The sequence below is a fragment of the Haemaphysalis longicornis genome, unplaced genomic scaffold (genome assembly GCF_048455015.1).
Source record: "Haemaphysalis longicornis isolate Haplotype H1 unplaced genomic scaffold, Haemaphysalis longicornis Haplotype H1 scaffold_5, whole genome shotgun sequence".
NCBI lineage: Eukaryota > Metazoa > Arthropoda > Arachnida > Ixodida > Ixodidae > Haemaphysalis > Haemaphysalis longicornis.
In genome coordinates, this window is record NW_027526385.1 from 71,552,949 (window position 1) to 71,578,060 (window position 25,112).

General features: G+C 49.7%; 1 protein-coding gene across 1 annotated transcript in view; it reads right to left on the bottom strand.

Annotated features, from left to right (window-relative positions):
• The window catches only part of LOC144138419 (F-box/LRR-repeat protein 16), a 29,475-nt gene that overhangs the window by 2,178 nt on the left and 2,185 nt on the right, over positions 1-25,112 (bottom strand). The window contains exon 2 of the mRNA XM_077670690.1: positions 24,899-25,047. Coding sequence (XP_077526816.1) covers positions 24,899-25,047 — 149 coding nt within the window. The remainder of the gene's footprint in view (positions 1-24,898; positions 25,048-25,112) is intronic.

Here is a 25,112-nt window from a genome sequence, read left to right on the forward strand (position 1 = left end):
ATTAGCAAGGTGTGTGCTAAGCTTCTTCAAAAGAGTGAAATGCTGTGTGCGCCGTGGCTAAGAACAGTTGTGTCCCCCGCTCCGCACTTGGGAAACACTTGGCTACAGGTCTAGCAACAGATGCATTGGTCTGTGCGTACACTGTCTTCTACTAGCCTGACATTCAGACAGCCTCCTCTGACGCCGCATTCTCCTCTCGAGATACTAATGATATAACACCACGGCATCATAGGAATAACTACTATGAGGGGTGTGGCGATAGTTGTTGGAATAGCTTGCCCTTTCAGTTTGGCTCGGCAGAACAGATTGCTCCAAAAGGTCCGTCCCACCGCACCCTCTTTTACTAACAACCTAGAGGTCTCTCTTTCTACTAATCATCATCATGATCATCGTGGAAGCATATAGGGGCCCTGGCTGGCCATTGGCAAAGTTTCGAACAAAAATGTAGTGGAGCTGCATGATGCTGCAACTGCCTGTCATTGTGAGAATTGTGGGAAGAGCACAGGCTGGCCTTAGCTTTGTAATTGGCTTGGCTTTGTTGTTTTGTTTTGGTGAGTGAAAATGCTCATAATTCAGCAAAAACGACAAAAAAAATTTTTATGTAGGAAACCAACAACAAAAAAAGACGCCGATAAATGAAATTAGGCGTATTTTCTTTAGTTTCCTTTTTTTTTTGAACACGCAGCCTACGTGAACATATTTTGGCTGCGGTTCATCTGCCGTTCTGACGGGCCAAGCAAACCATTGACACAGAACTTGTTACTTTCTCCATAACCCCCGAAAGCACGTTTTAACAATTTCATTTCTATGTTAAAGAATGAATTATGAGAATAGTCCATAAAAGTTGTACATGTAGGAGCAGTTTGGCCAAACTGCTAGAGTCACTGTTACCGATTGCTAATATTCCTTGCTTTTGCCCTTTATTAGGGATGTGTGATATCAACTGTGGGATTCCAAATCGAATACGAACAAGAAACAGTGAGGGACTATGAATCGAATTAAATAATTTTGAACACTAATAGTAAGAACTGACTGCAAATTGGAAGGAATATTTCTGAATGTGGATATCCTTGCTTTAATAGATATAGAGCTTCTGAAACATAGCTACATAAATCAAAGCCCCTTTCTAAGATGGTTACAACAAAAAGGTTTTTCCCGTGCAACCTGAATCAAAGCCAAAGTCCAAGAAGTGCTTGGACTGTGTCGGAATGGTGCAATCAGCTAGACGTCGGCTTCATAACGCAATGGACGCAGGTCGAATTCCAGGCACAAGAAGGCGTTTTTTTTTTTTCCCACAAGGCTCTTGACGTGCCTTCGCTTATCATAATGGTTGTTTGAAACGCATTGTGTAAAGTTGGCTTCCCTGTGTAGTGCGTCTTGCTCGGACATTGACGTTATCAGGGAGGCGTAGAAAGCTTCGTTTTAAAAAGCCCAACTTGTGCATTCAGGACTTCGCACACTGGGTGTTCACGTACTAGTGCTCGATAGGAAAATGGTGCAAACGGGAACGGAAAAAATCCCAAGCCATCTCCACTAACCTAAAACCTGGGGAGGGGCGAAGCATGCATGTATAAGCGTGTTCTTGGCACCTTGGCGTTTTTGCCAACAGAAATGAAACCGTAGGGGTGTAGAGGTATACAGCTTTGCTGTAGAAGTCTCTTGTATTTGAAGCACGAAGCGTTCTAGCGCGAGGCGTAATCGAGTGTCCAAGTGCTTTGTACCGTGACTACATGAGACGACGGTTACAACGACGACATCAACGCCGAGAGCCCGAGCTGGGCTACGCCCCTAAAAGGCGACCAAGAGAAGCTGCCGAAGCAGTGGAACAAAACTTCGGCATACATTGCCACGGAGACATTGGTATTCCTAAATATGCTGTGAATATACGGGGGGTGCATAATGGTCGCTACAGTCGAAAAATGTGCCATTCCTTCCTAAAGAAAGTGCGCCAAAACCCTCGCTAAAAGTGGGTCCAATCGAAATCGCAAATGTTCTGCAAACCCATGCGACGTTTTTTTTTTTTTTTTTTTTTTTTTTTTTTCCTCACAAGTAAACGCATCTATGAACCATCTAAATGTATACCGATATGTGGTTTATAAGATAAAGGTATACTCTTGTACTCCTTCATATTCGGTGCATGCATTGTCTTATCTAGAACCGGTCTTTATCGGCGATTTTCAAGTAACTGTTTTGACACAATGGAAGCTCGGCTTCACGCACAATGCGCTCTCTGCCGCATGACGTGCAAACTTTTGAGCTTCACCGCACGGCATGACTCTTTGGATTGGCTTTCCCGCATGACGCCGAAGCCGTGCAAAGAAGCCTTACACGTGCCTAGCATTGACTCGTTTTGCGCATGATGACGATGATTGATAATTGCTATTGGTTTCCCCTTTGATGCGGGGTGATGACATGTCATCTTACCAAAAAGGACTAATATAACAATGTTTTACACTCTTGGTTTAATGCTAGCGCTGCTTAGGGCTGGCACTAAAGCTTATTAGGCCCGAAAGACTTTCTTTATTCCTGTTACAGGTGGTAACTGTCCTAGGCAATATTCCCCTCTGCTTTTCGTCCACCAGCATTCTAATCTTCTTTTCGTCCCCTCGACAGCCTTGAAGTTAACTTCCTCTCTGATACCCTTAAATCCTAGGGCTTCTGAAAGTCCAATATTCCCTTCATGTAGATTTGGATGGATGCCCTCACATTCTAACACTATGTGCCGCATAGTTTCTGTTTCTTTTCCGCAGACCATGCATATCCCATCATTTTGTGAATACTTCCCCACAAAACTCTTTAGTTCGCAGGCAACCTGCTCTAGCCTCGAAAAGCAAAGCACTGCCCTGGGAATTATCGTAGAAATTTTCCTTTCTGATTTTCATCTTCTCAGCCCTGTACATCTCTAACGACGTTTTAGCTTCAATTTTTTCCCTGCATTTATTCGTTTCAATCTGCCTTGCCTCTTTTTTGGTTACCTTGGCTGTTTTGGATTCTCCAATGTTCTTTCCGTATTTCATCGTTAGCCTTCTGGTCTTCCTTATGTTAGTTTTTGTGGTGTGTGCAGCATGACCACAATGCGAAGAGCACAGAATGCGGCAGCTTCGCGAGGAGCCGAAAGAAACGACGAGCGGCCGTCAAGCTGCCATCTTCTTTATTGAAACGTAATACGCGCGAGCGCGCGGCGCGCGGGACAATACGCCCGTACAAACGAAAAAACAAAAGCCACAAAAGCGCAGGACGGTGCGCGCACTCTGCGGTGAGTCACGGGGTCTTTTGAGCAGGCATGCGCGCTGCAGTACACGTGGCACCATCCGGTGGCCGTTTATTACACAACTAACACTCCCCCTTAATGAACTGCCACCGATTTACGGAGAACGAAGTGCACAGCACACACTTTTCACTCCCAAGCACTCACAATACGCATGTCTTCTTTCCATTTAACGGCTTCGTGAAAAGATCCGCGCTATTCGTTGACGACTCAACGTATTGTAGCTGCAGCCTTCCTTCTTCGATCTTTTCCCTCAGGAAGAAATACTTGAGGTCAATGTGCTTGCTTCGCTCCGAAGTCACTTGGTTTTTAGCGAGAGAAATAGCGCCCTGATTGTCCACCTTCAAAATCTGCGGTTCTTGCGCAAATTCGCTTGCGGAAAGTTCCCCCAAGAATTGTTGAAGCCAGAGCGCATTCCTCCATGCAAGAGCGCTTCTTTTGTGGCTTGGCACATGGCCACGTATTCAGCTTCAACAGTTGACAATGCAGTGCATCGCTGTTTTCTGCTGCTCCAGGAAACAGCAGCACCAGCCAACGTAAACACGTATCCGCTGAATGACTTCCGATCGGTTCGGTCGCTGGCCCAGTCTGCGTCACAAAAGGCTTGTACGCAAGTTCCAGCTTTCCTGAAAACAAGCGCATAACTCTTCGTCCCCTTTATGTAGCGAAGAATGTGCTTTATGCCACTCCAATGTTCTTCTGTTGGGTGCTCGCTGAACTGGCTCATGTATGCAGTGGCATAAGCGATGTCCGGCCTTGTGCCTCCAGCAAGGTAAAGCAGTGCACCGACTGCTTGCCTATACCTAAACTTTAGGTCTTCTCTCGGCGGGTTCCTGCTGTCTGCTTTTTCGTATTTGCTTCCCGGATCTAATGGAGATGACGCTGGTCTTGCATCTATCATGCCAAACGTCTCCAAAATATCCTCTGCATAAGCCGTCTGATCAAGAGACAACTTCCCACTTCCTTCTTTCTTCAGTCGCATGGAAAGAATGTGACTAGCCTCTCCCAGATCCTTGGCGTCAAATTCTCGACCCAACCGGCTTTTGAAATCAGCGATTTCTGTCTCGTCTTTTGCGATGATGAGGAGGTCATCAACGTAGACTCCCACGATGAGTTCCTTTCCTTGGCTGACATAAACACAGGGATCGGCTTTGGATCTTGTCATCCCTTCCGACTTCAGGAGACTGTCCAAAGTGAGATTCCACTCTCTCCCTGACAGTCTTAGCCCATATAAACCCTTCTTCAAAATGCAGACCTTGCCATCTTCACGGGCTCTTGAAGATTGTGGCTGTTCCATGTAGACGGCCTCTTTCAAAGTTCCGTTCAGATATGCTGCGGTGATGTCAACCTGGTGGATTTTCCACTCCCTTTCGACGGCTATCGCCAGCAGCGTTCTGATGGACTTGAGCTTCACTACAGGAGAGAAGGTTTCTTTGAAATCAATTCCCTCCACTTGCGAGTATCCACATGCTACCAAGCGTGCCCGCTCCAAGTCACCATTGGCGTCATACTTCTTACGGAATACCCACTTGCATTTCACGACTTGTCTTCCCTTTGGTCGTGGCACAAGCTCCCATGTTTCTGATGCCTTCAGGCTGTCCAGTTCGCTCTTCATGGCTGCTTTCCACTCTTCCTTGTCTGGAGCAGTCAAAGCTTCCTGAAGCGTCTCTGGGTCTTTCAAGCTGTGCCTGGCTACACAGCACCCGGGGCATTCTCTTGAACGTAATTCTTTGTTTGCAAGTCTCTCTGAGCGTCTCGGTGCCAGAGTACTGTCATCTGTGGCGTTGGACGGGTGTTGCATAGCTTGCTCGTTTTCGTCTGATGAAACGGCTGCATGGTCGTTTCGGTCATCGTTATCGCTATGGTCAGCACTATCAGCGTCCTGTGGGTCATCTGAGCCTGCTTCAACTTGAAACATTACTGGTACATCAGTGCTGTCGCAAACCTCAGGGCCGGTGGTCGCAGCTTGTACATGCTTGCATGGGAAGCAATCCTCGTCAAAAGAGACGTCCCTGCTAACGAAGAAGTGGTCTTCTTCGAAATTCCACAGCTTGTAGCCTTTCACCCCTTCTGGGTAGCCAACCAGTACGCACTGCTCTGCTTTCGGATCCAATTTGCCCTTCTTCCGCAGCCTGCCTCGCACGCTCCATACTCTGCATCCAAACACCCTGAGGCCGTCCAGCTTCACTTCTCCCCCTGTCCACAAAGCTTCCGGCGACTTTCCTTCAATCGCTTTGGATGGACATTTGTTTCTTATACGGCTTGCAGTGACAACGGCGTCAGCCCAAAGCTCCTTGGGGACACCTGACTCAATGAGGAGGCACCTTGTCATGTCTAGCAATGTCTTATTCATCCTTTCAGCAACTCCATTCTGCTCAGGTGTGCCAGGGATGGTTAGTTGGTGCTTGATGCCATGCTCAGTCAAGTACTTCTTGAAGTCAGTGCTGGTGTACTCTCCCCCGTTGTCACTACGTAAAACCTTAACTTTTCTGTCGTGAAAGTTTTCCGCCATGCATCTGTACTCTTCGAACCTCTGAAGCACTTCGCTTTTCGCCTTCATAGGATACACAACGGTGTACCGTGAGTAGTCGTCAGTGAAGGTTACGAAATAACTTGAGCCGCCCTTGGATGTCGGCACGATTTTACCGACGACATCTGAATGAATCAGCTCCAATGGCGCTTTGGCCCGAGTTGCTTCTCCCTTCGGGAAGCTTTTTCTTCTCAGCTTTCCTAGGCGACAAACGTCGCAATGATCCTCCATGTGATCTTTGCCGGTTCCGCAGAGGCCACGAACAGCATCCTGATGCAAATGGCCCAGCCGCCGATGCCAAAGAGATGTGTCTTTTGTCTTGGCGAGCCTCGACGACACCTCTGCTTCTTTCGCGGTGTACAGTCTCCCTTGCTTCGTTGCAGTAAGGACTACTTCTCCGTTGTCTTTGGAAACGAAGGCTTTGCCGGCAGCGAACGTAACTTGCAACCCTCGCTCCTCAATCCTTCCAACCGATAGGAGGTTCCCGTTCAAAGCAGGCACATACAGGACATCTTCGAGCGTGATGTTTGTCCCACCGCACTGCTCAGACAGCTGAATCTCGACTCTTCCTTTCCCTTCGACTTTGATGGACTCTCTATTTGCGGTCTCCACTGCTGATTCGCATGGCATGAAGTCGGTGACCTTTGACCTTTGGGATGTCATGTGATCAGTAGCACCGCTGTCAAGGTGCCATACACCAGGGTGTGACGCTGCCTCGTCCTTCGCACATAAGGCCATATGCGTTGCTATTTTGGCGTGTGGAAGACTTCTCTTCGTTTGCTGGTCCTTCTCTTCATCTGGAAACCGGTCGCAGTCCCTCGATATATGACCGATCTTGCCACAAGCAAAGCATCGCACCTTCTTCTTTTGGACACCTGACGTCCGTTGGCGCATCTTGTCGTCTTTCTTATGAGCAGGCCGATAGCTCATCTTGTTTTGCTGCTTGCTGTCGGACGTGGAACAACTTTTGCTGACCAGCGCCCTAGTCTGACTGTCGTCGTTGTCGACGCTCTCTTCATTGCGACGCAGCTTTCTTTTTTCTTCAATGAGCAGCCTCGTCTTCACTACCTTCGTGCTCAGTTGCTCTTCGTCCTGCTCCAAATTGAGAATGAGCGGTTCGTACGAAGCATCACCAAGGCGACTTCTCTGTCGGTGAATGCATGTCCTGCACTTGACAGTTTTCTGTGCAGCTCCATGAGTCTTCCCAGGTAGCTCTTCATTGATTATTCTTTCTTCATCCTTACGTTGAAGAAATCACGCATTAGCTGGAGTACATGCAGAAGTCCAAACTTCGAGTGCATCTCCTCAAGCGTCGTCCACGCTTTTCTCGCAGTTTTACTTTCGCCGATGTCATCCAGGTAATTGTCCTCAACGACGAGGAATAGAAAGGTCAATGCTTTGTTGTCTACCTTCTTCTCTTTATCTGTCATTTCCTCAGAATAACCGGGTTCGATGGCGTCCCAGCACCCCTTCTGCACGAGAGCGGCTCTTGCCCTTATAGACCAGGTATGGTAGTTGTCCGCCGCCAACTTTGGTAGCCTGAACTCGTCTGATGCTGCCATTTTGATGTTGAACGGAATGCCAAACAGAAATGGTCTTCCCCTAGTTCCGCAAACGCACAACCTTTACTTCTAATACTCTTCTTTTTCACGCCACAACTGCAGAGCACAACGCAATGTCAGTCCCTTCTTCCCGACAGTTTCGTTTCTCCGCAGCCGCGTCGTTCCGCCACTTACTGTGACCGCCGCCTTGTGTAAGCACCAGCTCGAGTGGCGTCAGCAGTGAAGCAGGTGTCGTATGACATTTCGTCCTTCTAACGAAAAACCACACGCCCTGTTTCACACTCTTCGCGATTAGGCACACACCGTTCGTCAGTCCCTTCGTCCCGACACTTTCACCACCCCACACGCTTGTCGCTGGAACTTCTTCCGTGGACTGTAGCACGTGAAGCAGAGAAATGGGTGTGGCTTGACTGTTCACGCTTCTTCATGGTCGAAACTTTCGCAGCTCATCACAAATCAGTCCGTTGCAGTTCTTCGCCAATGATGGTCGATGCACCGTCCTGGGCCCATAACCTGTTAGTTTTTGTGGTGTGTGCAGCATGACCACAATGCGAAGAGCACAGAATGCGGCAGCTTCGCGAGGAGCCGAAAGAAACGACGAGCGGCCGTCAAGCTGCCATCTTCTTTATTGAAACGTAATACCGTAATACGCGCGAGCGCGCGGCGCGCGGGAGTAAGACAATACGCCCGTACAAACGAAAAAACAAAAGCCACAAAAGCGCAGGACGGTGCGCGCACTCTGCGGTGAGTCACGGGGTCTCTTGAGCAGGCATGCGCGCTGCAGTACACGTGGCACCATCCGGTGGCCGTTTATTACACAACTAACACCTTAGCCACTGCGTGTCCACGCTTTTCAAGCATAGGTACCTAAAAACCTTAGCTGCCCACCTTCGTTGATCCATTGCCCTCAACCTCATCTCAAAGCATATTTTACTCTGAGCTTCTCTAACTTCAAACGACGGCGCAATGCGGGCACGTGTAAGGCTTCTTTGCAAGGCTTCGGCGTCATGCGGAAAAGCCAATTCAATGGGTCGTGCCGTGTGGTGAAGCTCAAAAGTTTGCACGTCATGCAGCAGAGCGAACTTTCATCTGTCTATTAATCATGAATTTGGAATATTCAAAAACTTCCAGTCGTTCAAACGGTAAAACTGCGCTGCAAATCGAATCGAGTAGCAAGCGCTATTCGCTAAGTGTTCGATATTTCGAATATTCGCGCTTTTTAAGTTATTAACAGCGACTCTGGCTAGTCAGTGAGCGCATATGCAGGTCGGGTAAAAATCCCTGCCGTCTTGCAAGATGCGCACGCGCAGAGAGCAGTGAGGGCTGAAATCAAGCCTGGTAGTGTAGAACGAACCTTACACGGTTAGAAAAAGCGAAAACTCGGCGTATGAAACCAAAGTACGTATTCGTAACTACATCGAAATGTAATCCAACGTGGTGGCACTATGCGTGAAGGGTATACAGCTCGCACCCAAAAATTTTTCGTTGCATACGCCAGCCCCAAATGTATCGTAACCAAAGTGCTCCAACATATAGCGACTAAAGAGATTTGACCTTACGATTTGTGAATGCTGTAAGTCTACTTTCACCGAATGCCCTTACAATACCCCCGGCGGCCTTCATTTTGTGCTTGCGGCACAGAGGAAGAGGGGAAGAGAGGTCATGTATGCGACGGCCAGATGCTAGGGTAAGGCTCGCGGGCCGCGGCTTGATGTACAGTGAGTCTGACGTCGCTTGGCGCGTCGTTAGGACGCAGGTGCGCGAGATCCTGATGTTAACCCTAACGCGAAGCTCACCTTAACACGAAGATGGCGATGGAAGTTGCCGCTGTGCCTCATCCTCGCAGCCGGATTGTACTCCGTTCGGCGCAAAAAGTGCGTTACTAGGAATATTTCGAACATGGCACAAGCTGTTTTTCGTGATTTTTTGGACGTAATATGCTTATAAACTACTGCAGCGACGACAAACAAACCGTAGAAAAGGCAGACGACATCACGCATTCATACCAATCTCCTTTCAAAACGCGCGCGCCCGTTGAAATCTGGGTCCGTCGCTTAGGCGGAGTGATGCCATACCATGAGCTATTGCGTTTACTTCTTGTCGAACTTGACGTACGTAGGCTTTTTTTCGCATTGATAACGAAAAAAATGCACCCACGCGCTCCGTACAGATGGTTAAATGGCGAAGCTGTAACAGCTAGGTGGCCGGCGTTTGCCTCTGCCGCGTTGACGCTGCTCCGCCGGAACCGCCACTGACCCTTCCCGCCGTTGTTGCTTGAGCTGCGCATCACGCGCAGTAGCTAGAGTTCCTGATTGATTGTAGGGTTTAACGCGCCGACGCAACGCAGGGATGAGGCGCGCCGTAGTGGAGGGCTCCGGATTAATTTCGACAACCTGGGGATATTTAACGTGCGCCGAAATCTCGTACACACGGGCGTTTTCGCTTTTCGCCTCCGTCAGAAAAGCGACCGCCGCGGCCGGGAATCGAACCCGCGACCTCGTGCTCAGCAGCGCAACGCCTTAGCCACTGAGCCACCGCGGCGGTATATAGCTATATAGAGGAACTCTAGCAGTAGCTTCCTGCGCGCGCGCTCTGCTGTGACTTTTTTGCTCCATTTGGGGCGAAACTGACGTCGGTAAGTGCGGGAGGGTAGCTACGTCATCTGTAAACCCAGCCAATCTCTCTCTCCCCTTACTGCTAACTCCTCTCAAACCTGCTTTTTTTTTTTTTTTCGCGCATGCGCGTGGGGTTGCGGCGGGGGAGTTTTCTGCGCACTCGGAACGCCAGATTTTCCTTTACCGTCCCGTGCTAAAGAAAGTTGAGAGAAGCGTTAAATCTTTCTAACACAAAAACTGCGTCGAAATTTAAGAGCGTCAAAACCCTCGCTAAAAGCGCGTCCATCCTTCGCTGAAGCGGAATCCAATCGATCGTCGAGCCTTCAAACACCCACACCGCAAACGAAGAACGAACTTATCCGACGATTTCTTGCTCGCACACTAAGTAAACGCATCTACGAACGATCTAAATGTACACTGATACGTGGTTTAAGGTACACGTGGTTTAAGATAAATTAAGGTACACTATTGTACTCCTTCTTCACGATCGATGCGTGTATTATTTTATCTACAACCGTTCCTTTGTCGCGATTTTCAAGTTACCGTTTTGACACAACGGAAGCCCGGTTTTACGCATGCGCTGTGTGTCCAGAGATCTTATCAGAGATTTTCGGTCGACAGGTCGCCAACGGCCCCAGTAAGAAAGTTTTCTCTTTGAAAGGAAACGTTGTTTACGCTCAAGCATCAAATTACCCGACGCGTTGGCGCGCGCGCGGGACATATCGCATCACCACTGTCAAACACGCCGTCAACCGCGCCGCGACAGCGTTTTACAGCCGGAGGGCGAACGCGCCGGCGGAGTTTTCAGGACCAATCGATGATGCCGAGCTGAATTGCGACGCCGCAAGCACGGATCGGGTGTCCAACTTGCCCGTTCGTTACGTAAAAGCTGTCGCCATTGAAAACGAAAAATTGCCGAAACGGCGCTCGCACGCGCGGAAGGTTATGACACCGGGTCGCCGAGCGTTTTAGATTCTATTTTGTTTGCCAAGTTTAATGAGAACTTGACTCTGGGGGATTTCGAAAATGATATGCGAGGCCCCGTATCCTGTCGCAAAGAAAATGATGACTGGCAAAGCTGGGCGCAGTTTAATGAGCGCACAAAACAAGACACGTTTGTTTGCGATTTCCGATTGAGCATGTACTTTCCAGCCAATTAGCTGAACGAAACTGGCAATACTGGAGTTTTATTCTAGCTGACAAGCATAGCTGTCCGTTTCCCTCGCCCGTCGTAGGCATCTTGCTGTACGCGTGTAACAGTCCGCTCGTATCGGGTTGTTAGACGTCCACGTTGAGATCTCCCACCAGCACAACGGACAAGTCATCGGTGAGCGCGCGAAGCCTAGCTGTCTGCGCGTGAACGCATAAAGGGGCGACCGGTGATGTGCTCATGCTTTGACGACAAAGACACCGGCCGAAACACTCCGGAAAGTGTTCCTGTCTGGATGGGAATAACACAGGCCGAAACCCCACTCCAGGAGCACTAGCACATGGAGCATTAGCTCATGGAGACGACAAATTTCCGTTCTATGCCGATTTTTTTTTGTCAGGTCCGCGCGTTAACGTAGCGGACAACGGCCGTGGAGGAGGCTAGAGGTCAGCGTGTGATCACTTACGGGGAGATAGTGAGGTGCTATCGAGATGATAGGCAGAGACTTACGGCCCCGCACCCAGAACTCACGCGGGGGCAGCAAGTATTGTATCGACAGATACAAGCAGGATCCTTCGCTCACCCACGCTTACTCGATGGCATGTTCTCAATCAGTACGACACGAGTTGCCCTTTCTGCAAACAGTAAGCATTCTTCGCCACAGGATCATAGGAGAGTGCGATCTCAGCCAAGAACACCCACCCCTTCCGTCCCCATTTTGTCCCCTAATAACCCCGCCCATTCCCCTAGCGAGCGATATGGGAGATCGTGGTGCCCAGCCCCGCGTTGGAAAATCAGCTTCGATTTGTTGCCAGGGGCCTGGTGGCGAAAGCAGCATATGGAATCCTGGCTACTAAGAAATGGGACTAGAAGTGGGAAAGACCGATAACTCGATGGAAGGAGGAGATAAGGAAACTGAAGGAGGTTTTTGGGCGGTGAACACTAACAATGATGACGGTCGCGAAAGGTCACGGCAAAAGAGGTGACGTCGAAAAATTCACTGTAAAATCTCGTAAAAGCGCTGCATCTGCCATATGGTGTGTGTGTGGGGGGGGGGTCAGGCAAAAATGACTAGGCGAGTAGGTCAACGAGAGGAGGTTGAGTAAATGCTCCCAAACCACACAAGACCACACGGTTTTCCATGCAAGGATGCGGCGAAAAACAGTTATCCGAGAGTTCCCGTATTTCTACCTCTAGTTTTGTAAAGGTATTTCAATACGTTGTGGCTAACCTAACGATTGTGGTCTGAGTATCTTCTGAAGAGGAAATGTCGAGGCAGTCGAACTGGCCTTTGGAACAAACGTAATACTCAGAACCCGACCAGGAAGGCCGTGGGGCAGGGAAACACTAGATAGTTTTAGCTTACCGTGTGTTCCGTATGTACCGTGTGCACCGCGGGACCCGACTGGGCTTGTCCGCATTCGTACCGGTAGATTGGCCAAGTTCCGCTGACAGGTACCCCGCCTCGATCGCCGTGTCCGCGCGCGCATGCGCAGTCGGGTCCCAGTTGTGGGGATCGCGACTGCAACGCGAACCCCTTTTCTGGCATTACGGGAGGGCGCCAGCGACCGGACGGTTTGTTGTCGCCCTGGTGGAAGCGTTGACCCTTTTCTCCTCTGCCTTACCCGAGAACCAGTTCTTCCTCGATACTAGCGCCACCGTAAGGCGAAGTCTGGTGGGACGTAGCATGACGAGGGGACGCTCTCTTGTCTTCGGGATCCGGTAGCGCGCGGACGTTTCGGCGCGCTGGTCCTGACCTGGGGGAACACGCCACAAAGGACGCGTCCGGACGAGCTGGGAGACTGCACCCGCGCTCGCACGAGCAGCGCTCCGCTGCTCCGGTATGCAATCGGTGAGTCGAACCATCTCGATCTCTAGCGTTGTTTAATGCCTCGCTCCCAATGTTACCGTTATGGCCTACGATTAGTCTGTATGCAGTGTATTTGATTTGCACTTTGCAATAAATGCTGCCATTGATGTTTTGCCCTCGCCGCCTCCTGCCTTTGTCTGTCTCCGCAAACAACGGACCCGTCCGCAGCCGGCGCTCGCAAGGCATGTTTGCTGAGCGCGGATGGCTGCGGGGTGGGAAATCACTAGTGTGTGAAATGTAGAATCCCACATCTGGCGCCCAACGTGGGGCCTTGTTTGCGGAGACGAGCAGGAGGCACGGCAGCATCCTTTGTTCTGGCGTCGGACGATCCGAGCACAGACAACAGACTTCAGGCCTAACTGATTGGAGCGAGTTATTAGCAGAGGCGAACTTTCCTGAGAGTGAGGCGAATTATTTATTGCTGCGGCGTTTTTAATTTGTTAAGCGCCGAGTTTGCAGCAATCGTGTATATGGCAGGACATCGCTGCCAGTTAACACGTGGTCGCCGAATTTTTGTCGGGACGTTGTTGTTTATGGAAACGGGGGTTTCCGAGTTTGCATCCACGCGAGGCCGGGAGCCCGCGCCGTTGTGTCAGCCCGAAGTGAGTGTGTACGGAAGCTGCAATTTGGGTCCGAGTTTTGTCGACTCCGGGAGTCGAGGCTCTGGGAGCCGTGTGGCCGGGCCACGTGTGCCGCAAAAGGCTAGCTGGTATTGCAGCCTGGCACGGGCGCTCCGATACCGCTGAATGCGGTAGGCGCCGTTCGCTCATAAGCTGCTTGTGTTGCAGCGAGCGTGTAGGACCCTAAAAAGCAGATGTCTCCTCACGGCTGCACGTACGGGCACGTTCAGGGTTTCTTTCGTTTGGTCTGTTTTATTTTGTTGTGTTTTTGGATGCGGGTCGTTTGCCGAAGTGAGTGACCCGAAGGCTTTCACAGCCGGTCCTCCCGGAGAAGGCACGACCTTGGGAACAATGCGAGTGCGCATGGAGCGCTCCCCCTCTTTTGTTGATCGCCTCGCGCGAGAGAAAGGAATCTCTCCCGCCTCAGGAAAGACTTGCTTTGACCCCTCGCTGCTTGAAAAACTGCTTTTCGCAGCGTAGTTGTTTTTGTTGTCGCGCCACGCGGGCGACGGGACTGAAAGGGGGCCTCATCCCTCTTCCACTGACGGGGAGAATTACGCGAGGCAAACTTTGCGCCCGCTGATTGTAACGTCGCAGGAGCCCTGTTGTTCGGCTCGAGAGACCAAGCTCTATTCACGTAAACTAAGCGCCACTGTGTTGAAACGTATTTCAGCATTTTTACGCAAGCGGCGTTCATGTGTGTGAACATAGGGCTGTCGTTGGGAGCAAGTACTGTTTCCGCGTTCATGTGTATGAATGAAGTGTTACTGATGCGAGCAAATACTGCTTTCGCATTTGTGTGGTTAAGCATCGCGCCGGGCGGTCGATGCGACCGTGTGTGTTCTTTGTGCCCTGTACCGTATAGGGTTAGAACAGGTTCTAGCTCTGTGGACATTTCCAGAGCGGTTGCATTGCTGAGAAACTTAGCAGCTGAACCATCGGATTGTGTCACGTTATCGATGCAATCGAGTTCGTATTCTCCCTACCCTGCACGCTGCAGGGTTAGGACAATTTGGCGTGCTTTGTTGATGTTAACAAGCTGGTAATTATGGCGAAGCCTTGGCAGTTGTGATATTCGACATCGAACCACATGATCGATGGGATCAAAGGGCTACTGCAGCCTGTTTTTTCCTGCCCTATACATTGTAGGGTTTGGACTGTTTATTGGGCTTTGTTGACATTAACAGAGCGATGGCAATGCTGACAACTCGGCAGTTGTCGTTAGGATCGCGCCACAAAGGCGGTGCGATCGGAGAGCTATTTGTTCTGCCGTACACTGAAGGTGCGGGGAGTTTCTTTGTGCAGCTAAGCCACCCCGGCTTGGACCACATGACGAAGCGTGTTATGCTGCTGTCTACTGTTCTGGGCGAGCTGCCGAGCCTGCTGAAGCGGTGCGGCGCGGCATGCCGCCACCAGCCTGGCTGAGAGATTCGGCAGTCTGGTCGCTCGGCGGCCACGGGCCATCACGGATGTGCCGCCACTTGAGCAACGCTTGCTTGGGTTGGCTGGTGCGATTCTTCCCGGAGCTACCTGCCTGCAGACATCAGCGGGGGACGACCGGGCCTGCTGGTACACTACCAGTGGTGGCATTGGACGAGTGGAAGCCGGCGTAGGCAACACGATGCAGTGACTAACGATTTAATCGACGAACGAACTTTTCGTCGCCTCTAGTCCTGTAGTCAGCTCTCACCGGCGTACGCAAGGAATTTAGGAGGGAGGGATGTGGGGATCGCGACTGCAACGCGAACCCCTTTTCTGGCATTACGGGAGGGCGCCAGCGACCGGACGGTTTGTTGTCGCCCTGGTGGAAGCGTTGACCCTTTTCTCCTCTGCCTTACCCGAGAACCAGTTCTTCCTCGATACTAGCGCCACCGTAAGGCGAAGTCTGGTGGGACGTAGCATGACGAGGGGACGCTCTCTTGTCTTCGGGATCCGGTAGCGCGCGGACGTTTCGGCGCGCTGGTCCTGACCTGGGGGAACACGCCACAAAGGACGCGTCCGGACGAGCTGGGAGACTGCACCCGCGCTCGCACGAGCAGCGCTCCGCTGCTCCGGTATGCAATCGGTGAGTCGAACCATCTCGATCTCTAGCGTTGTTTAATGCCTCGCTCCCAATGTTACCGTTATGGCCTACGATTAGTCTGTATGCAGTGTATTTGATTTGCACTTTGCAATAAATGCTGCCATTGATGTTTTGCCCTCGCCGCCTCCTGCCTTTGTCTGTCTCCGCAAACAACGGACCCGTCCGCAGCCGGCGCTCGCAAGGCATGTTTGCTGAGCGCGGATGGCTGCGGGGTGGGAAATCACTAGTGTGTGAAATGTAGAATGCGCAGTCGGGTCCCAGTACACACGGTACGCACGAAACACACGGTACATACGGTAAGCTAAAACTCTCTACTATATTTCCAAAGCTGCTTACAGCCTGTTTCTAAGGCGTGTTCAGGAAGCTTGGCTGGGAGAAGTCAGGTTTACAAGCACGTAGATAACATTTGAGCCACTTGATATTTTGCATACGGCATTGTCTTGTCCACTGAGCCCGGTGAACACTTGCAAAAAAAATGCTTCGGGGCCTGCACTCAGAAAGCCTCGTCGCAGGGCTAACGATAAAGACGCACAAATCGAAAGTAATGTAAACGTATAGACCTGCCGAAATCCGGTAGGACACCGATTAACAGAGTGGCTACCGAGAGACAGCACTAGAAGAAGGGCAATGGAAAGATGAATTCAAAAACAATGGAGGCAAAGAAGAACAGAACGGAAAACAAACCCAATACCAGTGTTGTTGGTCTATATCAGCATCCACTGCAACAGCAAGGAAGAAGAAAGGCGAGTCGCGGCGGAATAAACCTGGCGCCCTGGCAGTCGGTCGCGGGTATAAATTTACAAACGAGCAGCCGGCAATCCGTCATCCTCCCGGCGACCAAGCAACAAGGACTCCGCCCTCTACAGCGGTCTAGTCCTTGCAGTCGTTCCAGTCTCGATGTCCGATGTCTGAGGTCAGACCCTCAGCTCAGCACCAGCGCTTCACGGAAGGAAACTAAGCGCCATCTTCCAGGCGATCCAGCCTCCGAGAGACCGCCTTCCCCAGCGACCGAGGTCCCCTTGACTCTCCGCTGCTTCTAGGCGTAGCGATTCCCGTGGGCACCCCGTTTTCCGCGGACATTGGCCAGCCTCTTCTAGTCGCTTCCATCGCCGCTGCAAACAGCGGTCACCTGTCTGGGATTGTCCAAGCCTTCTCGGAGGTGTCTCAACGGCTCCGTGATTTCGCGACCAGCCCGTAGTGCACTATAGCTGTACCTCTAACCACGAGTTTATCGTATGCAGACACGGACGCCCAAGTATTTCGTGACTACCAGGACAACGCCGTTCGCTAAATAGAGAGGATAAACGCTTTTGCTGACCGCCACACAAGGCCCGAACATGCAAAGCGGTCACTTGCAGAAGAACACCTGCGGGATGAGATCCGGCGTGGAACCCGTGCGGTGGACACTCGCACCCGACCTGGTCCAGCTAGAACGGGGCGCTGGTCGCAGCATTTGGTGACCTGCTAAGTGGTTCTAGAAATCACTCCATAGACCTTCGCACTCGACAAGGGATCCAGTACTCCCTTCTGCAAGTACGTGTCCATCGCATCGGTAATGATGTGGACCTTGTCGACACTGGCGCTGGACGTCCGGTTCTTTCCGACGCCTTGATCCGAAAGACATGCAGCGTTAGACGCAGCCTCCAATAGATTATTTAGCGGGCAGCAACACGTCAAGAGGAACGCTTGGATACTACTCGGACAATCGCTGGAACGAAGTTTTTTAACAAAAGTCCCGGCCTGCAATGATCGCCCAGCGGATTTGATACTGGCGTCCGACCACCTCCTTTTAGACAAGGCAGAGGTCTTCATTCAGGACGGAAGCGTCTACCTACTTCCGCCTAGCCCCCGCAGTACACTCCGACTAGTCCTGGCTGGGTGTCAACCAGCCATGCGCATCACATAAGTTGTGATTGTTTACCACTCATTACGCGAGATAGCTGAATATTGTCTTTGCGAGATGATTGTACGGCCCAACGTGAAGGCACCGAAACGACTGCCATCATCAGCACTCTCCTCAGCTCGTCAGCGCGGGGACAAATCTCTGCATTGTTCTTCGGGATTGAACGCTGACACCACTGGTTAAAGAAAAGAGGCAGGAAAGTTGTTTTCTCCCAATCCGCCTGCCCGCGTAGCGAGGACATCGAGGGTGGCATCACTTCAAAAGCTGCAGCTTCTGGTATCCGAACAGTGACGTTCGCTCTGTCGTAGCCAGCTGTGAAGTTTTTCGAAGTAACGAGAAAGGCTACAGGCTCCTTGAGGATGCCATCACGCCGTCTGCGTTTCACGAAGTTTTTTTTGCGGCCGCTGTCTAATCCAGCTTATCTTGGCCGATCGGAAACCTGCCGTAAAGTTGACTGAAGCACAGCGGAATATATCTCTGCCATGAGAAAAAACTCTGCAAGGACATCAACCGTCTCACCTATGGCCCGAGCTCGTGCAGATACACCCCCACCCCCACCTGTCAAATGCCAAAGTAACAGAAACCAGAACCGTGACGTTCGTGCCTACGACGCGGCAAAGATGGGATGGAGTTTAGGGGCAATGAAGCAGATTGCTATTGACAGGGATAGAAGGTTACATTCAGAGACGAAACTAGTCACTTAACGAACAATTTGAATAAGATAATGAAAACAGCGGAAGGGTTTTATGCAGATTTATACGCTAACAATTTTTTCGTCACAAAACTACAAAACGAACTAGCTTGGTTCGCCTAAGTTCCAACAGTAACAGGCGGGTGCGGAAAATGCGTTCAAGCAAATGAAGAGAGCGAAAGCCGCAGAGCGAAATGATGGCGGGTCTAATAAAGGATGGCAGAAAGCAGGACAAAAAAGCTGTGGTCGATTCCTGTATCATAGGAATCAGTGAAATGTGCAGCGATATCTGCAGCTGAGCATGATTTGCGGGTGAGCGGCTGCCTTGTGGGTGTGCTTGGTGAGCGACGTCCTGCTGGCGGTTCTCTTCGGCAAACGTGTGCTGGCGTCATCTCCGTGACGGATATGACGTCAGTGAAATCTCGGTGTGTGCCGGCATAAAACAGTTTGGTGTTAATATATAAAACCCGAAAACGAAAAACCCTTACGTATCACGTACTCTTTAGTACTAAAGGTTGCTTCCCCGCAAGAAGATACTGTGTGCAGGAATGCATCCTTTACAGGCCATTTGCTTCGTTGTACTCAGGGTGTCGAACCGGAATATTTTCGGGTTCGGTTCGGGTTCGGGTTCAAGCCTTTCGGGTTCGGTTCGGTTTCCGTTCCGGAGCACCATTCCGTTCCGGTTCGAACCGGTTCGAACCGGTTCAAACGGGTTCGGACGGGTTCGGAGAAAAAAAAAAGCATTTTTTGTTTTTTTTTTCTGTTAATTTTTTGTGTTCGGTTTTCGTTTCCTTGTCAGGTTTCCTTGTCAAAAATGATGCCATAATGTAGGTTTCTTTGTGCAAACGTTTTGTTTTGGCCAAATTAAAGCAAGCCTGCAACACTTTTTTCAACTTTGTTTTCAAAATCTTGAATGCTTGCAGAAAGTAGTCAACCAACACGTCCAGTACTTAAATCAGGGAGTCGGAAAGTCCCTCAGACAAAAAGTACTGCTCTGTCCCCATCAGATAACTTACAAACTTGCTTGAAATATTTCTTTTCCCCAGTCTTGGCGTTCTTCTACCGCTGGAATGACGTCATTACAGCGATTTCGCGGCTAATTTCCAGCTTTCCTTAAGTTGCGACATTAAAATGAACTCCACAAAAGCAAAGCAGAAGCGGAAGGTGTATCTGCTGCACGAGCAAATGACGCACTGCTGCTCTGTGCTGGCAATAGCTATAACTTTCGCAGTGCTTCCAGATGCGAAACTAAGAGTGAAAGCGTTGATCTAAATGTCGAAGAGTTCCTTTAACTGTAAAATGTGCTACAAAAAGTTTTATATAGTTGGTTTACGATAACAACATTAACTTAAGCGAAATGAAAAAAATCGCTCGGACACATAAGACTGCGTATTTGTATGAATTTGAAAGCCCTGCTCTAATGGCCGCAAGTTTATTTTTAAGGGCGAAGCTCCTAAAGCCATGGGTCTGTCCATCCCTTGTGTCTCGTAGTACGTGACCGCCGCATGCTTTCGGCGATGTCGCAAAGTGGGCCGCGTTGTACGCGCAAGAACCTGCTGCAACCGGCAGCGCAAACTCGGCACCGGGAGCGCGAGCTTGTCTGTGTTCGCCAACGGAGGCGCGAGCGCACGTGCACTGCGAGGGGGAGGTCACGCAAGAGATCACGCCACGAACGCAGGCAGTCGTTCTCGGAGATCGAACGAGACGCAAGGACCTTTGCTCGTTTCCTCTCGTCTTGTTCGGGCACAAGTTCACCCTAAATAAAAGTTCTTTCTTTACCGTTGTGTCCCATCCTACGTGACAAATTGTGGTGGAGGTGCGGGGTAGTCCTCGATGGCGCGGGGTCTTTCACCAGGTCTGGGCCTGGGAGCATTGACTCCGAAAATAAAAGTTGATTTGTACAATGTACGCACACAGTCTTACGTCTTTCTTAATGATGTAATGAGCGAACTTTCACGGGAGAGTTACGATTACCGATGATCTCCCCCTCTCGAGCTTCGCCCCACTTATCATCATTCATTCCGTGGATATGGCGTGATTTTTTATTGATTGATTTTCTTTCAATTTTATAATTCAATTTAATTTATTCTTGAATCATAACACTGCAGTTTTATACCCCGCAGTTGTTTTCTTGAGGAAGAAAATGGCGGACGATTACGACACTCACTAATGCGAAATTTGAGTGCAGCGCGAACTGTAGTCCTCTCGGCGACGGCGCATAAATGCTGTGTCTCCGGAAGTGATGGCGTCATCAGCTAATGCATGACGGCGTGCGGTATACTCTGCCGTTATCTCGTTAGGCGTCGCCACTGTGAAGTACGTCTAGCGCGGTCACGAAATTACGCCCTCCCCCTTACACTTTCGTCATACTTTCAACCTTGTTTTTCCTGCTAGCTCTATCTTCCGTGGCGTCTTCGTTCTCTCGGTTACAACGAGTCCGACGCTGAGGGACCACGCGAAACCACAGGAGCGGGTGCTTAAGGGCTGCGCTCTAACGCATGGCTCTACGTAGCCGCTGTGCAGCCATGTGATCCACTCCCTTCGCCGACAAGTGACGGGCCGCACATCGTCTCCAAATAATGCGTTCTCGCCACAGTCTACTGGAAGGCAAAAAGGTAGCCTCCTGACCAGTGGGCAGCACACGGGTGCCTCCGACGCCTCCCCCTCGGTGCATCTTCGCCAGAATCTTCTGGTAATGGGCAGCCTCCCTGCAGACTGCCTATTGCCCCGTCCTACTATAAGCAGACGACCCGTCCGTCCACAATCGTTTTAATGCGTAGCATTCCTTGCCGACAGCCAGGACCGTGTAACAGCCTTCATTTCCACAAAAATGCAGATATAGCGGAAGTTCCACCTGTAATCGCTATAATAGCGTAAATGGAGATTAATGGTCGCACGAAATTTCTGTAAAACTAAAAGATAAAAAAAGCAACTACCGAAACTGGCGAACCGTGTGACACCATGCATTTCCACAATAACGAGGATTTCGAGAAATTTCCACCTGTAATCGTTATAATAGTGTAAATGGAGCAAAAACAAAATTTAGTCGAACAAAATTTAGAAATGTAAAAAATAAAAAAAAATGTAAAATAATTGCGGAAACTGGCGAAACTGCGAACAACCTGCATTTTCACAATAAGGCAGATTTCGCGAGTTACAAATGTATCGTTATAATAGCGCAAATGGAAATAATTGGTGGAACGAAATTTTGAAAAACTATAAAATAAGTAAAATATTAGGCAAATAAGGAAAATGGCGAATCGTATAACTGCCTGCATTTCCATAATAATTGATATTTCGCGAATATTCCATTTGTAATTATAGCAGCGTCAATTGAGATAATTGGTCGGACAGGATTTATAAAAACCAAAAACTTGGCTGTAGAAACTCACACTGAGGACAAGCGGCATATTAATGATACGCATTAGTCGATAACTCTGAATTTCGGCAGAATTTTTTCAGTACCCTGGAGTGTCGCCAAAGTACAGCATTTTGCGTCTGAGCCACCTCCGCCCTGGCGTCTCGTGCCGGGCCACCCCTCGACCCCAAATCACGCATCCTCGCAGGAATCGTCTTCCTGGCAGGCAGCCAGGCAGGCAGGTAGTTTACTGGCAAGCTGGCAGTCTTTTTGGCGGGCAGGAGAGCCTGAGCGCCCAACATTTTTTTTGATTCCACCAAATGTCTGCGCACGCACACGCGCATGCACCCCTGTTTTCGCACAATGAGGCAAAAAATTTTGCATTTTAAATAAATTGGTTGGTCTGCTACGCTTTTCATATACCCCTTGTTTCAAGGGCGCTTTAGCTTTAACATGAAATAATTAGCACTGCTAGAAGTCGAAAACAGTCCGGCGTCGGCGTCAACCTCCGACTGTCAAGCGTGGCTGGTGGCGTTTAAAGCGATTTCCTTCTGCTCATCTTTCATATGCTAACCTACCAGTTAGAAAGAAAGAATGGCTTTAATGACTCATTGGACGTCGTGTACAAGACGGCATTGGATACGGAACCACCTGAGATAGGAACTTGCTCAATGGCACTTCAGCGACAGGTGAGAGCGGTTGGGCTCTGGGAAAGATAATAGGTGAGTGAAGTAACAAGCAGCAGTAATTATCCCTCATAGAGAGAGGGAAAATGAACTTTAAATAAATCGAGTGAAAGTTCCAGAGAGGCGTCCTCATGCAAGGGGTCGAGTCGACAGTCCTTTCCATCGAAAAAAACTGATCTTCCAGGCCGGAGCTGGCGAAGGCTCTCTTCCAAATCTCTATGAAAACGTGGAGGTTGGGTGGATCTAGGCTGGACTTATCACAGCCGCCTACTGTGTGTATGAGGTTCCCAGGCTCTCCACAGAAGCGACGAAATGGAGAGAATTGTGTCCGGTCAAAAAGGTGAAGACTGGTGATGTGTCGGAAGGTGTTAATCCGCAGGGCGCGGAATAATCTTTCCTGGTTATTCGGCAGCGATTTGTGCGGGAAGGAATACGTTCTACGGGAGAGCCTATAGTGCTAATTAATTTCCTGATATGCATACAGGATGCATGCGCTCGCGCTCGGATTTATCAGCGCTGGCTAAGCTGGTCAAATGTCAAGCCACGAGGTTGGTGATCTTGTCTGCCGGTGAGGCCAGTATGAGCTGGTGCCCATACAATCCTGGCTGGTCTCGTTGGTGGAAATGTTGTAACATGCAATAGACAGTTGGCAAAGTTGCACCACGCCTGATAAGAGCTCTGTTATGAGATGTTTGGCGCCGCTTTGGCTAAGCGCACGTGATCGCCGCTTTTTCAGCTTGGAGGGAGCTGTGTTCGGCGGTTGAGATGCTACACCGGTAAAAGGCTGCCGAACGGTAGCACAAAGAAAGAGAAGGTATTGGCTATCGGGTGTCTTTCGCATCAAACCAGTTGATCGTTCCTCTTTCTTTTTTCTTTCAGTTTAGTTGCTTCCTAGTCTAACCTCATATATATACACATTTCGAGAACCTTTTGATGAATATAAGATATGCATTAGACAATTAATTTTTAACTTCAGTGCGAGATGTAAATCTTACGCGAGAAACAACATAAGAGCGTAATACTTGCATAAAAAAGGTCTTTTATAGCATTCAGGTAGTCGACACATAACATTCTGGCTATTTTGTGCGTAACTACACTTCCTGATTGGTCGAAAAAGAGAACGCTGCGAAATTTACAAATGCCACGGACCCCAATGCTATCATGTTTGGTCCGACCCTCTAGTCCGCCTTAACGGACCCGCTAATTCCTCTAATCCATATTAATCAACACCGCAGTCCCACTAATTCACATTAGTTCATTCACTCATCTCACGAAACCATCCCAGTCTACGCGCTAATCCACGTTATCGACTTAAATCCATGCATCAAAATGCTATCGCATCTACTTTAAAAGTGCAAATGAGAAGGCTCCAATTTTTTTTTCAAATTGTCATGTTCTCGTAGGGCAGTACCCAAAGGACACAACGGCACTGTACAAGAAAAAGTGATGATGACGTAGAGAACTGTGAGTGTTTGTGTCTCAGTGCTGCTTTTATATAAGTGCCCACTCAAACTAAAATAAGTGGAAGATATGGATTTATTGTTGATGGTGTCCCTGAAAGCCTTCACAAACGGACATATATGCATTCGAATTAACAACATGAAAACCTCACACGATTTGAAAGACACTGCATATAAAAACCATAAAGAATACACCATGATATGTTGCCACGGAATATGCGTTTTAACTTAACTTATTCTAAATGTAAAAAGATAATGGGAGGAGATGGGCAATACCTAAAGCAAACTAATAGTGTATACAGAATTTACATTATATTTACGGTAATAATAAGATGAGAACCTTACGGGCATTGGGAACTGCAGACTATGCAAAATCTTTCGTGGTGCCGTCTGGCGAATGGTAAAAATATACTGAGACGCAAGGTAGGGTACCGAAATCGAAAACTAGAAATCACAGTTTTGAGGCCCCGGAACCGGTTCGGAACGGTTCATTCGATTCGTTCCGGTTCGGGTTCAGTTCCAAAATGGCGGAAAAAATACGGTTCCGGTTCAGTTCCGGTTCCAGGCAAAAATTCGGGTTCGGTTCCGGTTTTCGGTTCGGTTCCGGTTCCGGTTCGACACCCTGGTTGTACTGGCGTCACTTCCGTGACGGGTATCGCGTCAGCGAAATCTTGTGTATCCGGGAATAAGACACTTTCGTGTGAGAATATTCTCGGGCTTCCTCAGGAGTCTTCAAAGCTACCTCTAGGCCGAAAAAAAGGCCGATATGATTTGCATGAAGGGTGATATCAAAAAGCTTAGCGTTTGCAGACCCATAACTTACTCTGTTGTGCGCGGACATAAATAGGCTGCTGCTGCTGATGATGATTTCTTATTGCTGAGGTGCTATGCAGGAACGTACAAACGAGCGTCTATACACAGCCTTAGTGTGAGTGACGTTCATTATCGCAAGACCCCTGTGGCTTGTCGCGGTTCCCTACAGTCAATCTGCACTTCCGGACCGCGTAACCACGAGGAACACTAAAACACTTTTTAAGTATCCTTCTCTCTCTGGCGTATTTGTGTAGGTGAAGCCGGGTGAGAAATCGAAGGAGGAGCTCACCGGCTAGCGACAGTACCCGGAGGCTCTTCATGCTGCAGAGGTGCTGGAGGCCGAAGTCTCGTATCTGCGAGCACCAGCGCAGGTAGAGGACTGCCAGGTTGGGGATCGTAGACAGGTAGCCCAGGCCGATGTCCGTTATGTGCATGCACCTGCGAGAGGGGCATTGCAAGGCGTCAGTTGTTGCGCATACACGCGGCAAGCGAGGCGGTCGCAG